Source organism: Odontomachus brunneus, unplaced genomic scaffold (assembly GCF_010583005.1).
Source record: "Odontomachus brunneus isolate Ranch 3 - 2012 unplaced genomic scaffold, Obru_v1 Obru_scaffold_175, whole genome shotgun sequence".
In the NCBI taxonomy this organism is placed as follows: domain Eukaryota; kingdom Metazoa; phylum Arthropoda; class Insecta; order Hymenoptera; family Formicidae; genus Odontomachus; species Odontomachus brunneus.
In genome coordinates this window covers 128,047-141,169 of record NW_022639625.1, presented here as the reverse complement: position 1 = coordinate 141,169, position 13,123 = coordinate 128,047, and the positions used below count along the sequence as shown (strand labels likewise).

The 13,123-nt window shown below is 43.2% G+C and overlaps 1 protein-coding gene across 12 annotated transcripts in view; it reads right to left on the bottom strand.

Annotated features, from left to right (window-relative positions):
- LOC116851404 (Down syndrome cell adhesion molecule-like protein Dscam2) overlaps window positions 1–13,123 on the bottom strand; it is a 137,143-nt gene that overhangs the window by 3,988 nt on the left and 120,032 nt on the right. For 3 of the 12 annotated variants that reach the window (XM_032830750.1, XM_032830754.1, XM_032830753.1), the window contains 18 exons: window positions 11,063–11,182; window positions 9,939–10,112; window positions 9,541–9,691; window positions 8,720–8,868; window positions 7,490–7,621; window positions 6,865–7,165; window positions 6,346–6,524; window positions 5,965–6,134; window positions 5,751–5,889; window positions 5,477–5,594; window positions 4,410–4,861; window positions 3,542–3,723; window positions 2,335–2,728; window positions 1,984–2,127; window positions 1,569–1,754; window positions 999–1,210; window positions 634–787; window positions 445–547 (listed from right to left, as the gene is read on the bottom strand). In XM_032830750.1, coding sequence (XP_032686641.1) covers window positions 445–547; window positions 634–787; window positions 999–1,210; window positions 1,569–1,754; window positions 1,984–2,127; window positions 2,335–2,728; window positions 3,542–3,723; window positions 4,410–4,861; window positions 5,477–5,594; window positions 5,751–5,889; window positions 5,965–6,134; window positions 6,346–6,524; window positions 6,865–7,165; window positions 7,490–7,621; window positions 8,720–8,868; window positions 9,541–9,691; window positions 9,939–10,112; window positions 11,063–11,182 — 3,460 coding nt within the window. Of the gene's footprint in view, window positions 1–440; window positions 548–633; window positions 788–998; window positions 1,211–1,568; window positions 1,755–1,983; window positions 2,128–2,334; window positions 2,729–3,541; window positions 3,724–4,409; window positions 4,862–5,476; window positions 5,595–5,750; window positions 5,890–5,964; window positions 6,135–6,345; window positions 6,525–6,864; window positions 7,166–7,489; window positions 7,622–8,719; window positions 8,869–9,540; window positions 9,692–9,938; window positions 10,113–11,062; window positions 11,183–13,123 lie in introns of those variants that run through there. The other 9 variants (XM_032830757.1, XM_032830755.1, XM_032830760.1 and 6 more) reach the window with 7 other exon arrangements.

Sequence of the window (13,123 nt, the reverse complement as noted above, 5' to 3'; positions counted from 1 at the left end):
AGAGAAACAAACGAGACTTACTTAGGCGACAATTGCGAGAGCGAAGGTGTTTTACGACGAGAGGTGGCCTTGAAAGAACGGTGGGGAGTGAGGTCGTGAGCTACAAGTCTGTTCTTAGTAGCTGAACTGATGCACACTTTCAGAACTTAGAAACAAGCAGGTATATAGCTGTGATTTAGTTAAAGTTGGAAAAAGAAAGAGAAAGAGTGCAAGCTGGTGTAGCTAGTTCAGCTACAAAGAACAGATGAACAATTTTACGATTTTGACTCGCGTGCATTTTAAGAGGAAACAACATCGTGACTCCAATAAGCTCGAGACTGCTCGGGAATATTTTTCTCAGCGGATTCTCTCTCTGTACCGCGTAGAGAATATTCCCTGAAGTGAAGGGGAGAGAAACGTGCGAGAATGTGAGATCTGTGCTTTTGCGGTTTTGTCAGGCATTACCTGGACCGCCCCCTTCGCGGCAGCGACTTCTGCTCCGACATGGGTGAAATGTCCGAAGAGGTGCTCGACGTGCCGTGATAGATAAAGTCCGAGACTGCGCGAACTGTAAAAAAGACCAATAATTCGTATGTTTAAGGGATCTCGCGAAGCGAGCAAATTTCGGTTATAAATACGGACTGCGATACGCACTATGTTTTAATTTGCCAGCGTCCAGTTGATTCGACGACTCCGTGCGGGAGCTGATCAGTTGGTCCGGGTCAGATTCGCTCTCGTCGCTCTCGACATCGCCCGGGGTTTGCTGCTTTCTCTGCTGTCGCCTTCTCGACGAGACGCTCTTCATGCTCTGCACAAATCACATCTTTAAAGTGACTGTAATTTACGACGGTACTTATTCAAATCCTCATCATTGTTGTATTAAATTTTCGATCTTGGTTTTTTAATTGAGAGGATTATTTGTAAAAATTATTTTCACGCAACAAAATTTTGTGCAATTCGTGATATTTCCAAAGCAATAGATAATGATGATTTTGAAAAGTGAAACATTCAGCTAATACCGTCGCCGCCGGTGGGGGACTCGCGCATCCTTCGGTCATGGCGTGCTCGTGATACATGAAGCTGTGTAGAAGAGTGTTGTTCGGATGTAGACCGGCCGCTGATGCCTCCGCCGCGCCTCCCAGTCCTCCCAATGCGCCCAACCCTGCCAGGCTTCCCCCGCCACCCTCCGAAAGCTGGAACGTAGCGTACGGCGAAATGTCCTCCGCTGTCTCTGTAACCCACCAGAGGCATTGCCTACCTTTCAAATCGCGTCGGGCTAGCTCTCCCAGTCGTCCGTCCATTCGTGAATACATTCGAGAACGTAACAATTTGCTTGAAAATTGCATGCTAGATGTTGCATGCTCGAATCAGATATGTAAGGCCGCTCTAAGTTACTCGTTTGAAAATTGAGAACAAAAATTAAATAAATTAATTTCTAGAGAAACTCAAAAGCTCAATTGTTGTTTTGAGGTACATTCTCTCGATACTTCCTCCTCCGAGGAGACTTTGTTTTACTCCTGAACGACGGCGCCAGAAGCTGCCGAGTCTTTACCTGCGCGACAGTGATTATAGCAAATTGGGTACCAAACCTGATGCTTGTCCGTATCGTAACAAAGGTTCACCTGGAATCTTGTCGGGCCCGCCACCCGTATTCGCCGTCTGTTGCAGGGCCACCTTGTGTATCGTGGCGTAGTAACGCTCTCGCTGCGTCTCGGCGTTCTGTTGGTTCTCCTGCGACTCCTTCATCGGCCGTTGTACTCGATCCCCCAAGTATCCTGGCAAACATAGAAGTGTCCAGTTTCTCAATTGCCGTCACGAAATATATTGCAGTAATACATCGAAAGGATTCAAGGATAAATGCAGCTTTCGAGTCTGTGTCGCGCAGTATCGGATAGATCATTCCTTCAATCGAGTTTTGAAATTCAAGATAACAAGGGAAACGAATGATATGAAGGGTACTTGGAAGCAAATCTGGGAAGTGCGTATTCATGAAAATGGACTCACTGTTCCTCCAACGAAAGGCGACGATCACCGCCGCGGCGACCAACGCGACGGTAGCCACGATCAACGGCAAGATCACCTTCACGTCTGAGTAAAACGGCATAACCGCCGTTATGCCGCGCTTCGAGAGTCCTGGAGGCGGTAGTTCTGCAAAGTTACAGGAACACAGTGCTTTTGGAAATAAGTGTTTGAACGCGATGGTTTTGTCGGTCCGCGCATATTTTCCAGCGTCATCTTTCCCCGACGGAGAGATTGCTTTTGTTACATATCCACGTTTGCCGCGTTGTGTATATGTATACGCGAAAAAAGATATAAATATGCATATTTTCCAATGTAATCTATCCTCAGACTTACCACCTTCTTTCGTCAACGTCACGAATGTGAGTTCCGCATGATTGCTGCCGGCTACGTTGTGAGCCTCGACTTTCAGCTGATAGACTGAGCTGGGCGTCAGATTCGTCACTACGAATCGCCGCTGCATCTTGGCGCTGTTCGACACCAGAGTCCAGTGGAACTCGTTCGCCGGCCTATACTGAATGACGAAGTACTTGATGGGGCACCCGTTATCGGGCCACACGTGCAGTCGCAACACCAGCGTGGTGGAGTTCGGGCTGAGGAAGGCAGTCGCGGGTGGAATTCCTGGGGCTTGGCCCTGAGTCCGAACGGAAAGCACCGGCGACGACGGACTGCTGCCGATCTTGTTGTGCGACGTTAGGTACAACTGATACGTGTTACCGCATAGCAGACCCTATTCGGGAATTAAAATCGCCAGTTGTCGATTAACACGCTCGCCACCAACGTCATAGATGTGTTACGCAATGATCTCTCACAAGAGACCAGCGATACATAGAAGGTATGTGTGTAAAATTTTTCTCTGTGTTTATATTATCTTAACTTATTTATGTTTATTTTACACAGTCACGTAAAAAAATACGAGGTGATCTGTGGGAAGAGTTCTTCAAATAAACCGTAGGTAGCGTGCGTTCAGATTTCATACTATCAGTTTTTATATAAACTCAAATTTCTTATCTACATCAATTCAGGTGTATTTAGATTAGTTCTCTTTTTTCAGAACCAATTTAAATTGTGTTATTAGTGTTTATATAAATTCTTTTGATTAACCCTAAATATGAATAAAATTTACCCATGTCAATATTTCATATGTTATCGTTTTTACAAACATATGTTTCGTTTTTTTATTGTAACGTTTTCCAACTTTATTGAATCGCAAAGACATTAATAGACTCATATTCCTCGATATACCGATAAAAAAATACAAAATTAAATTTTGATAATTTTCCCGGAAGTTATGAGCGAATGAAAATGCGCTGGGAGTAAAATTAATCCATGTTTAAAGTTTACGTAATTTTTTTGTGTTTAGGATCGTAGAGTTAAACGCTATAAAATGCTAATTTGTTTGAGAAAACGAACCGAACTTATCGTGATCGACTCGATACATTTATTAAATCTCTGAATTGTGTGGGGGGTGGTGTTGTCCCGTAAAAATTGACGTTTCTTAGTGGCGACTGATATCGCGAATTAATATTTCGAGCGAGTTTACCTTAAGTTCGTGGCTGGTAGCGTGGCGGGATAACTGTAACTCATCGAGAGTGCCGTGAGTAGTCCGATAATACAATGTGTAGCCTGTCAGCGGCGCACCGCCGTTATGCTCGGATTTCCAGTGCAATAACACGCTGCTCGACGTGGAACTGGTTACGTACAACACCGGCGCGCTAGGCGGCACTGCAACATTCGGTGTTATTTTACAGCGTACCTAATATCCCTCATGCTGCTGATAATTAATCGTTAGTCGCTACAATGTAATTTATATTTGCCGCGACTTGCCATCATGAAACCACATTTAGCGAAATTATCGACATCGCAATCACGTAACAGCAGTAACAACATCGTAAAAGAGTCGAATAATTATGGTCGGGGATATATACAGCATTATCGGGGACAAGAGACACGATATCGCGGAGAAACCGGAACTATTCTATTTTTTCTATGCTTAATTTCATTCGATTTGATTGTGCATGGGTTTCCGAAGATTCTTGGGGACGCTAAATTTAAATCTGAGGTCAGATTTTGAAAATTCAAAATGGCGGATCCAATATGGCGAACATAGGTACAGTCGCATACATATTCTGCAGCTTTCCCGAAGGGCAAATGAGGTAACTTTAAACATAACACATTCATTCACACGTTTCAGTGTCTCTCAAGACGGTGTTTATTCAAAATTTCTCAGCAGTACTGTAATTATTGCGGCGACATTTCAATATCACAGTTGTCCCGCGAGATTTCCGTTTCATTGAATCAAGAATGTTTTAGGATAATAAGAAAAAATAATGAAAAGGCGACGGAACAACGAGAAATGGGAAAATCGACAAGGAATACGTAGAAGAAAATGAATAGAAGGCAGGGATTACCTTGCACCGTCAGAGTGTAGTGCAGCTTGTCGCTGCCCTGCGAGTTTTCCACCTGGCAGGTGTAATTGCCACTGTCCTGCGACTGCAAGTTCGACAGCACGAGCTCTCCGGTCTGCAGGATCTGCAGGTTTCTGGCTGAATCCGTGCGTATCGGCTCAGTGGTACCCTTGTACCATTCCCTCGTGGGATCGCCGACCGCGTTGCACGCCAGAGTCACTGAACCCCGCCACGGACGCACCACGTGCCCGCCGAAGGATGTGATTCTCGCCGGCACTCGATTCGTCGGCACTTGAGCGGCCACCTTCGAGCTCTGACCCTCGCCAACGCGAGTGCTTCCGGTCACCCAGAACTGGTACTCCACGTGTTGCTGTAAGTCGGTCGCCTCGAAGTACGTGCTTGTCGCCGGCAAAGACTTCTTGCCGTGATTCAGCTCCTCTCGACCGTCCATGACTCTGTGGGTTATTTTTCATTATCTTTCGCGGACTCGCGAATCGAAATTTCATTATACACGAAATTTCTGTTACATAGGAAAATTTTTGTTAGGGGAAATATGAAACAAGGTGATAATATGAAAGTTTTTATGTGAAAGGTTGACTTATTAAGCAATTGATCTCCCAATTGAACTACTTGTAAATTTACATTGAAAAGAATTGAATTAAAAAAAGTTATTTCAACAACTTTATAACGATAAAAAGTAAGTCTTTATGTCTGTTTCACATTACCTCCCCATTTTTCAAAATCCTACTGCTTGCATAAATAAACTTTGTACTCCTCGAATTATTTATTCTTTTTTCCTAATTAATGGGGATATTTTACTAACACTTCTGCAGTTATTGCATTTAATATTGGGCCTTCGGACAACAATTATTACATTTAATATCGGATTTTTCGTTTAAAGCTAAAAAGTGACCTATATTCCCACTTCCTTCCCTATACATATACGAGATAAATTTAATTTGTCATGTTTCAAGAGAATGTATCGTTCGATGCAATTTTCATGCATAAATGTGAAGGCAAACGCGAGGGGCGTGAAAAAGATAATCCGAATTTTAATTTATATTTAATACCTTGTGTAAAGGTTGTATTTCGTGATAACTCCGTTTGGCTCGAGTGGCGGCAGCCACGAGATGAAGAGAGCCTGCGGCGAGCTCACGGCGACTTTAATATCGGCCGGACTTCCCGGCGCTATGACAAACAACGGGAAGAAAACACTTAATGAGGTTCAATCGAAAAAGCAAGAAAGAGAAGAAGAGAGATAGATAAATAGATAGGTAGATAGATAGAAAGAGAGCGAGAGAGATATATATATATATTGTTCTGAGATATTCAAGTGTATATTACCGTCTTCCTCCGTTTGGCAGTAAATCGTCGTGGAGGGCACACCGTCTCCGACTCTGGTGTAAGCCAGCACTTGAATGGTGTAATTTGTGTACCGCCTGAGCCCAGTTAGAACGGTCGTCAAAGCACTTGTCTTGCGTACCTAAACAAGATTAATTAATCGATTCGGATTAGGAGATTACGCGTAAAGTGAACGATCGAATCGCGAAGTAATCACCTCCATCTCGTCCACCCCGCGCCACGCGTCCGCTAAGATTGGCTCATAATTCAGTTTGTAGCCCTGGACGATGCCGTTGCTGTGCGTGTTAGGCGGCGGCTGCCAGGACACTTGCAGGGACTGAGAGGTGAGAGCCGCGCATCTCACGTCGTCCGGTGGCATGCTGGGCACTACAAACTCGTTCGTTACGTTTCTTGCTCAAATCATTTCCATTAAATAGGATAACGATAAAAAGGATAAGTAAAAAAAAAAGAAAAGAAAGGAAATTAACAATGAATACAAAGCTGAGATGAAAATTTCAAGAGATTCGATAGATATTTCTATAATGCCCGTCTTGATGTGTGATCATTGATGTGATGTATAATTTTCACATGTAATTACCGTCTTCCAAGGTCTGTGTGAGCAACGGCTCGCACAGAGGTCCTGGTCCGACTTGGTTGTACGCTTGAACGACCAGGGTGTACCTAGTATAAGGTCTGAGACCTGTCAGTCGAAGCTCGCCGCCGCCTTCCTCTCCGTCGCCTGACACGGAACTAAAGTTGTACGACGGATTGTTCAGGCTGAAACAGAACAGAACCGATGAGTCAGAGAGGTCAGAGTTACAGTCTATTTCAACCCCAGAACCCCTTGAAGTATACAATAATGTCATCAAATACTAGAAACGAAAACCTGAATCAGGTAGCGAATACTTTACGAAAATAATTCAAGGAAAAGAAAAAAAATGCAGCACCACCATAAGTTAGTAATGATTGCGTCAAGAAGAAAATTCCAAAAATAAGTCTCAACAATTGCGAACAATTTCTTGGTTCTGTAAATGAGACAGACAGTCAAGCAGAACTTGGACATGATTTAATAACAATTTAATGGCTGATTCGCTCCGCATCGAGGACTCCGTATTACCTCGTTTCTCTGTAGCCGACGTTGAAGCCCTGTATGTCACCGTGACGGAGTTCCGGCAATGGCGGTGACCAAGTGACGAGAATCTCGGACGAGGAGAGCGCTCTGGCTGCGAGATTCATTGGCGGACCAGCTGGTCTCTGCGGTTCTGTCCTGACGATGAGTTCCGCCGAAGGGACTGACCGACCAGCCGGTCCTTCTGCTATCACGCGTATGGTGTACCTCGTAGCGGGTTTCAAGTCGTCAATTAACGCCGCGTACGGCAGGGGTGGCCCCGTGAATTCCTGCTGTTGCCACATTCCACCTGGTGGCAGTCCCGATTCACGAACGATCGTGAAGCAATCATAAAAATCATACGGGCTCTCGCTCGCACACATTTTTGCGAATTCGTAAAAATCAATTCGCGCGCGGGGAGGACAAGCAATTTTTGCAAAATGGGATTGACATGAGAATTATCGAAAAATATAGAGAGACGTATGTTATATCGGAATAAATAAATACGGCTGAATAAATTACTTATCGATTTTCTCGGAGCGACCGATTGTGAAATAGCGTCGATTCGAAGTCCGCCTCATTTCGACAAGCCGCTGTTTCACGCAGCATCTATATACTCTGTTCGTCAACTTACCTTCGCCCTCTTTATATTGAAGAATATATTTGCTGACCTCGCTGGTGTCCTGTGCTTTATGCTGCCACTTAACGTTAATGCTTCGACTCGCCACCATGGCAGTTTCTAGGGCATTCGGTGGTTGTGGCGGCTCTAAAACGCACGGAATTCGATATTAATGTTCTCGCGTGTGTGTGTCAATCTATATACATATACTCCATATAGTAATATAGATATACATTTATATGTATACACAAGGTGTCCCATAATGAATTGTACATACTAAGAAAGCGCGAATCAGTTTAAGCAGAAAACTTTCTATAAGCATGGATGCAATTTATAATAGCTAGATACAGATGTACCAGGCTATCAAATAGATTTGATTTAATTTTCTTAATCTTAGAACTCTAAACATTGGTAAAATTTAACAAGACCAATTTTTCAAATGTTATCATTCTTAAAAACATGTATTGTGTTGTTTATAACTTTTTTAAATTCTATTAAATTGCAAAATATTGATAGATTCATATTTCTTGATGTTTTTTACACCGATTAAAAAAAAAGGATTTTAAATTTTCATAATTTTTCCGTAAGTTTTGAACAAATGAAAAAAAGACTTATCTACGTTCAGAATTTACATAACTTTGTGATGTGTTTTTCTAAGATTAAAATCTTCCGAGAAAAGATTTCTCTCCTTCAGACAAGGAGGTAAACATCAGTAAAAACCAGATCTTTATTATATTAATGCAACTTTATTATATCAATGACACAAGTTGATAGATAAGAAGTAATCACGAGGTTCTTCGTGCGACTGCTCTGTCCATTTTAAGTCGCAGCGCACGATGTGTCGTAACCAAAGGACGTCGATTTGAGCAATTTATGCGATTTTTATTTCTGTTCAATAATTTTGGTTTCTATACAAATTCTATTCCATTCTATTTATCGTTGGACATTTTCTTCTCAATAAGAAGGCATTTCAAAACTCAATTAAATTTGAACGTCTTTAGTTAGGTGATCATTATGAATTCTCGACGTGTTTATAGCAAGTTCTTTAAATCGACCCCAGAAACACGCTTTTTTAGTGTATGTAATCATGGGACATCCTGTATAAACAAAATTTTCCTATACAGCGCACGCAGGGCGCAAGTATCACATTTGGAATTCAATTATTCTATATCGAGAGTGGAGAGGGGAAAGGGCGGCAGGGAGTCGGAAGGGCAACGGGTGGGAATTGACCTACAAACCTCGTACCTTGCACGAGGAGTTGCACCAGCTGCTGATCGCGGCCGTAAACGTTGCTCGCTTGGCAGAAGTATGCGCCGTTGTCCGTGGCCTCCGCCGATGAGATTTGCAATTGCGCGATGACACCGTCCGGCGTCACCTCCTGCTTCACTGCCACGCTTTGTCGCGGATTTACGAGAATCCATTAGAAACTTTATGAACGGTGTAAAAAGTATGAAATATTCATGTACGCGCGCGCGCGATCACATCGTTTGTGGAATGCTAATTCTGTCCCTGCCGGAAACTCTCTCACCGCTTTGTGAGAACGGTATATACATATATATGTGTATATATATATATATATATATATATATATATATATATATATATTCCTGCGTATTTTTCCGTTAATAAACCGGATTTCCGATCGCATCCCGCCACTCTTGGACTTCTCTCGAGTGGATCCACTTGGTGCGAACGCGCGCGCGTAATCATCGGTCGGTCGATTCTCTCTGCGTTACGCATTATTAATACCTTAACCGTTACATCTAATTTGTCAAATTCCGGCCGACACGATCGATCGATCGATCGATCGATCGATGAATGGATGGATGAACGGATGCTCGACGAGTGCAGCGCGGCGCCGCCTCGCGCAATGAACACGCGGCTCGCCGCGAACGACACGGCGCGGCATGACAATTTAACGAAAATCGCGGACACGGCCGAGATTTTGCGGATGTGCGCGCGGCCCGCGCGCTCTAATTAATTCATCGCGTATCGATTGTCGGACTTGTGCGCGCGGCCCCGCTCCGCTCCCGACGGCGATTCCGTCGCGGTTAATCTCGACTTACCGGTAATTCGTCGAGGGATTCAGCTCGGTTTTGCCGCCTTTCAGCCAGGTGACGGTAACCGGCTTATCGCCGTGCACCTCGCAGTGTAACGTCGCCGTGTCCCCCTTCTTTACGGTTACAAGCCGCGACGGCGCCGCGAAATACGGAGACGCTGTAAAATCCGCCCGAGTGGCGGCGCACACACACACGCACACACACACACACTTAATTAAGAGCGTGAGCCTGGCGATATAGGGGATGTAGCGTTAAAGCGTCTCGAGCGCGAAACGCACCCCCGTTCTCTCTCTCTCTAGCGTACTCGTGCCTCTATTAACGTTCTCGCGTTACCGCGAGAACTTTGTTCGCGCTCGAGGGGGTCGCGCCGCTCGAGGGGGAGGCGCGCGCCCCCGCATACTCACAATTGACTTTCAATTGCACGACCTTGCCCAAACCGCTTCCTATGCCGTTACTCGCGTGGCACAGGTAGAAGCCTTCCCTGTCCTCTTTCACGTGTTGCAGCAGCAGCGTGCCGTTGCTGAGGATTTTCGTATACGTTCGCTCGCGCAACTCCTCGTAATCACCGGCTTTGCTTCCTATTTCGAAAAATCCTTCCTTAGATCCTACAATTTTGCACGCACACACGCACACGACGCGTTGCGATTTCTTATTCAAAAGGTTTTTTTTCAAGGAAACTTCACACAGTAGAGTTCGTTAGTAAGTTTCCGATCAATTAAATAAATTATCGCGGACACATGTCGAAATCCGAAGTTTGCATACATTTGTTAGGAGAGACCAGAGCTAGATACTCTATATTTAAAAATTTCGAAGTTACGACTTCTCAGGCAACTAATTGTGGTGACTGATTGGATAAACATGATAGAGGCAACCTTCTTCTACGTACTAATGCTCGCTGCAGTCCTGTTAACCGTATATTTTATTTTGTAATAACCAAAATACGAACATGCAGCAATATAATCATCTTGCCCTGATACCGGCTTCAGTTGCCTAGTAGCGCAGGGTAAAAGTAGGCCATGTATGAAATATGTATCTTGATTAGTAATTCCAGAGTCTCCGCGAGAGGTCCCCATAGTCCTCTCGCCGACCCTTATTTATGGTCCAACTTTACCTCGTTCGCCCATATGCTCGATTTCAATCATTTTATAATGATGAATTAAAATGAAAATTGCATTTATTACCAAAAACAATATATCGTACACCTGCAAGAAAGTTCATTCTATCTAATAACACATCCCTTAATTTTATTCAGTCACGATGAGGAATATTAATAAAAAATTTCGTGAGGCTCGAAAATTTACACTTTACTGTGATCAGTTCTTTTTTTATTTCTTAACTGTACTATTAGTCTGACTTTAATGAAACTTCGGGAAAAATATTTATGTTCTAAAAAGACTATTTTGCGATTCTGCACTCACTATTTTTTTCAAGATAAATACTAAAAAAAAGCATAGAGGCACGTGAGTTCTTGAGGCCATATAGTCCCGGTCTCTCCCAAAATCAATCAATCAATAATAGTGTCTCTCACCGGTGGCCTTTTTCCACACAATCGTCGGCGTCGGGACCCCCTGCGCCTGGCAGTGCAGCGAGACGTGGCGATTCCTCTCGACGCTCACGTCGGTCGGTTCGACAATCCACCTGGGCGGCACTGCAAGTCAGAGAGTTCCGCTTTACACGAGTCCGCCGCTGGTCGCCCCACGGTCAACTTATGTCTTGCTCTTTACTGGTCGTTAGCGATTTAGAGACAGGTACGTATTTATTGATTGTCTTTTCTTTTTGCGTGAAAGACAGGCAGAGAGTCGAGAGAAAAAAGACGCGGCGCAAACGAAAGGGACGACGTTCTTGTGCTTCGACGCGCAACGCGACTCTACACGTCAAAGAGATCGAATCTCAAACGAAAACCAGGCGTGAGAAGAGAGAGAGAAAGAGAAAAAGAGTGGTATACGATGGTAGATATATGGTTTCTCGCGCGCGTTATAGCAAGCTGTATCGTTCGTTCGTTCGTTCGTCTGTCGTTCGCACAGTGGGACGAGTTCGCTATTTCTTTTTCAATTTTCAATATTTAGAATTACGGTAAAAAAAAATATGTAAGAAGCAAAGTTGTAGAGCTTTAAAAAAACCTACTTAATAGTAATAACAGTTTGAGACCTTAGGTTCCCTTAAAATTATGTGAAAGTGAATTGAATTTTTCAAACGGGAATATCTTGTAGATGACATCGAGACCTTTTTAAGATACGTCTTATATAAGTCCGCGCGTGCGTATAATAACATAATAATAATAACGCTTTGCCCGTGTTGTTAACAAACGAATATTTGATTATCCTAGAGAGCGTATGGCATCTTACAACAAAATTATCGCATAATAATTAATTTATAATATATATTCTTCCGAAATTATTCAAGTGGTTCTAGTAGGTTGCGAAAACTGTACGTTGATTTATATGTGAAAATTTAATCCCGAAACAGAGAGTTCAAAGAGATATTATTTAACATATTGTTTATTAAAGTAAATAAATTTTTATCATATATCTTATAAGTTCAGCAATAGTATTTTCAATAGCAATAGGTTTTTTTGTATTATGCTTTTGTTTGTTAACTTGAAATATTCAACAACAAAAGAAATAGATAATACACATGAAAAGCAATATATTCACTCTCACATTTCTATACAAATACGAAATAAACTTGTTTATATTATTTCACACCACAATATATGAAGATTTAATTTATATGATTTAGAAAATGTATTCAATTTCTTCTCTTTTTATTGTATAAATCGCAATTTTGAATTTTGGATGCCTCCGTCCCACTGGGACTCCATCGCTTCGTTCGTTCGTATGTTCGTATGTTCGTTCGTCCGTTTGTCTGTTCGTACGATCGATTTTCTTTCGGCAACTGCGACAAAACAGCTCTCCTCGTTCTTCGTACGACCTGCGAACTCAGTCCGCGAGATCTCTCGCGGTGTTCCGCGTCGCATTACCGTTGCGCGATCGATGATGAAGAAACTGATAAAGATACGAGAAGACAGAGTGAATGAAGGTAAGTCATGTGGGCTGGGCAGAGTGGAGAATCAGGGTGGCGTGAATCGATGCGAGGCGTATTTCGCGGGTGTCAAATTGATATAAAGTCTCGTGTCATTCGCACGCACGCAGGCAGCAGCAGACAATTCACCTCTATGTACACCGTAACAAGGTAACAAGGAAAGTGACTGAGGCGGGGAGGATTCGATCATCTATTATCTGCAACGTTAACTCTCCTAGGAGCTACCACAAGGACAACGAACGAAGGCGTTTCTATGATAGCGCGTGATGACAATATAATACGTATAGTATGTATAATATATAGCTCTCAGCTCGTCAAAGGTAAAAAAAAAAAAACAGATTAGAGAGTGAGAGAGAATGAGAGATAGAGATAGACAGAGAGAATGAGAGAAGAAGACACGGATGCTTTATCCCGACTCCCGGTGGTCGTTGCCGTACAAAACGACAAACTGCCCGGCGCGTGATTTTGTTGCGTCGCGCATCGATTTTGTTCGACAAAAGTCTCGTAGAGGGGGTTTGTGGTATCTGTTTTACGATCAGGTGTATAT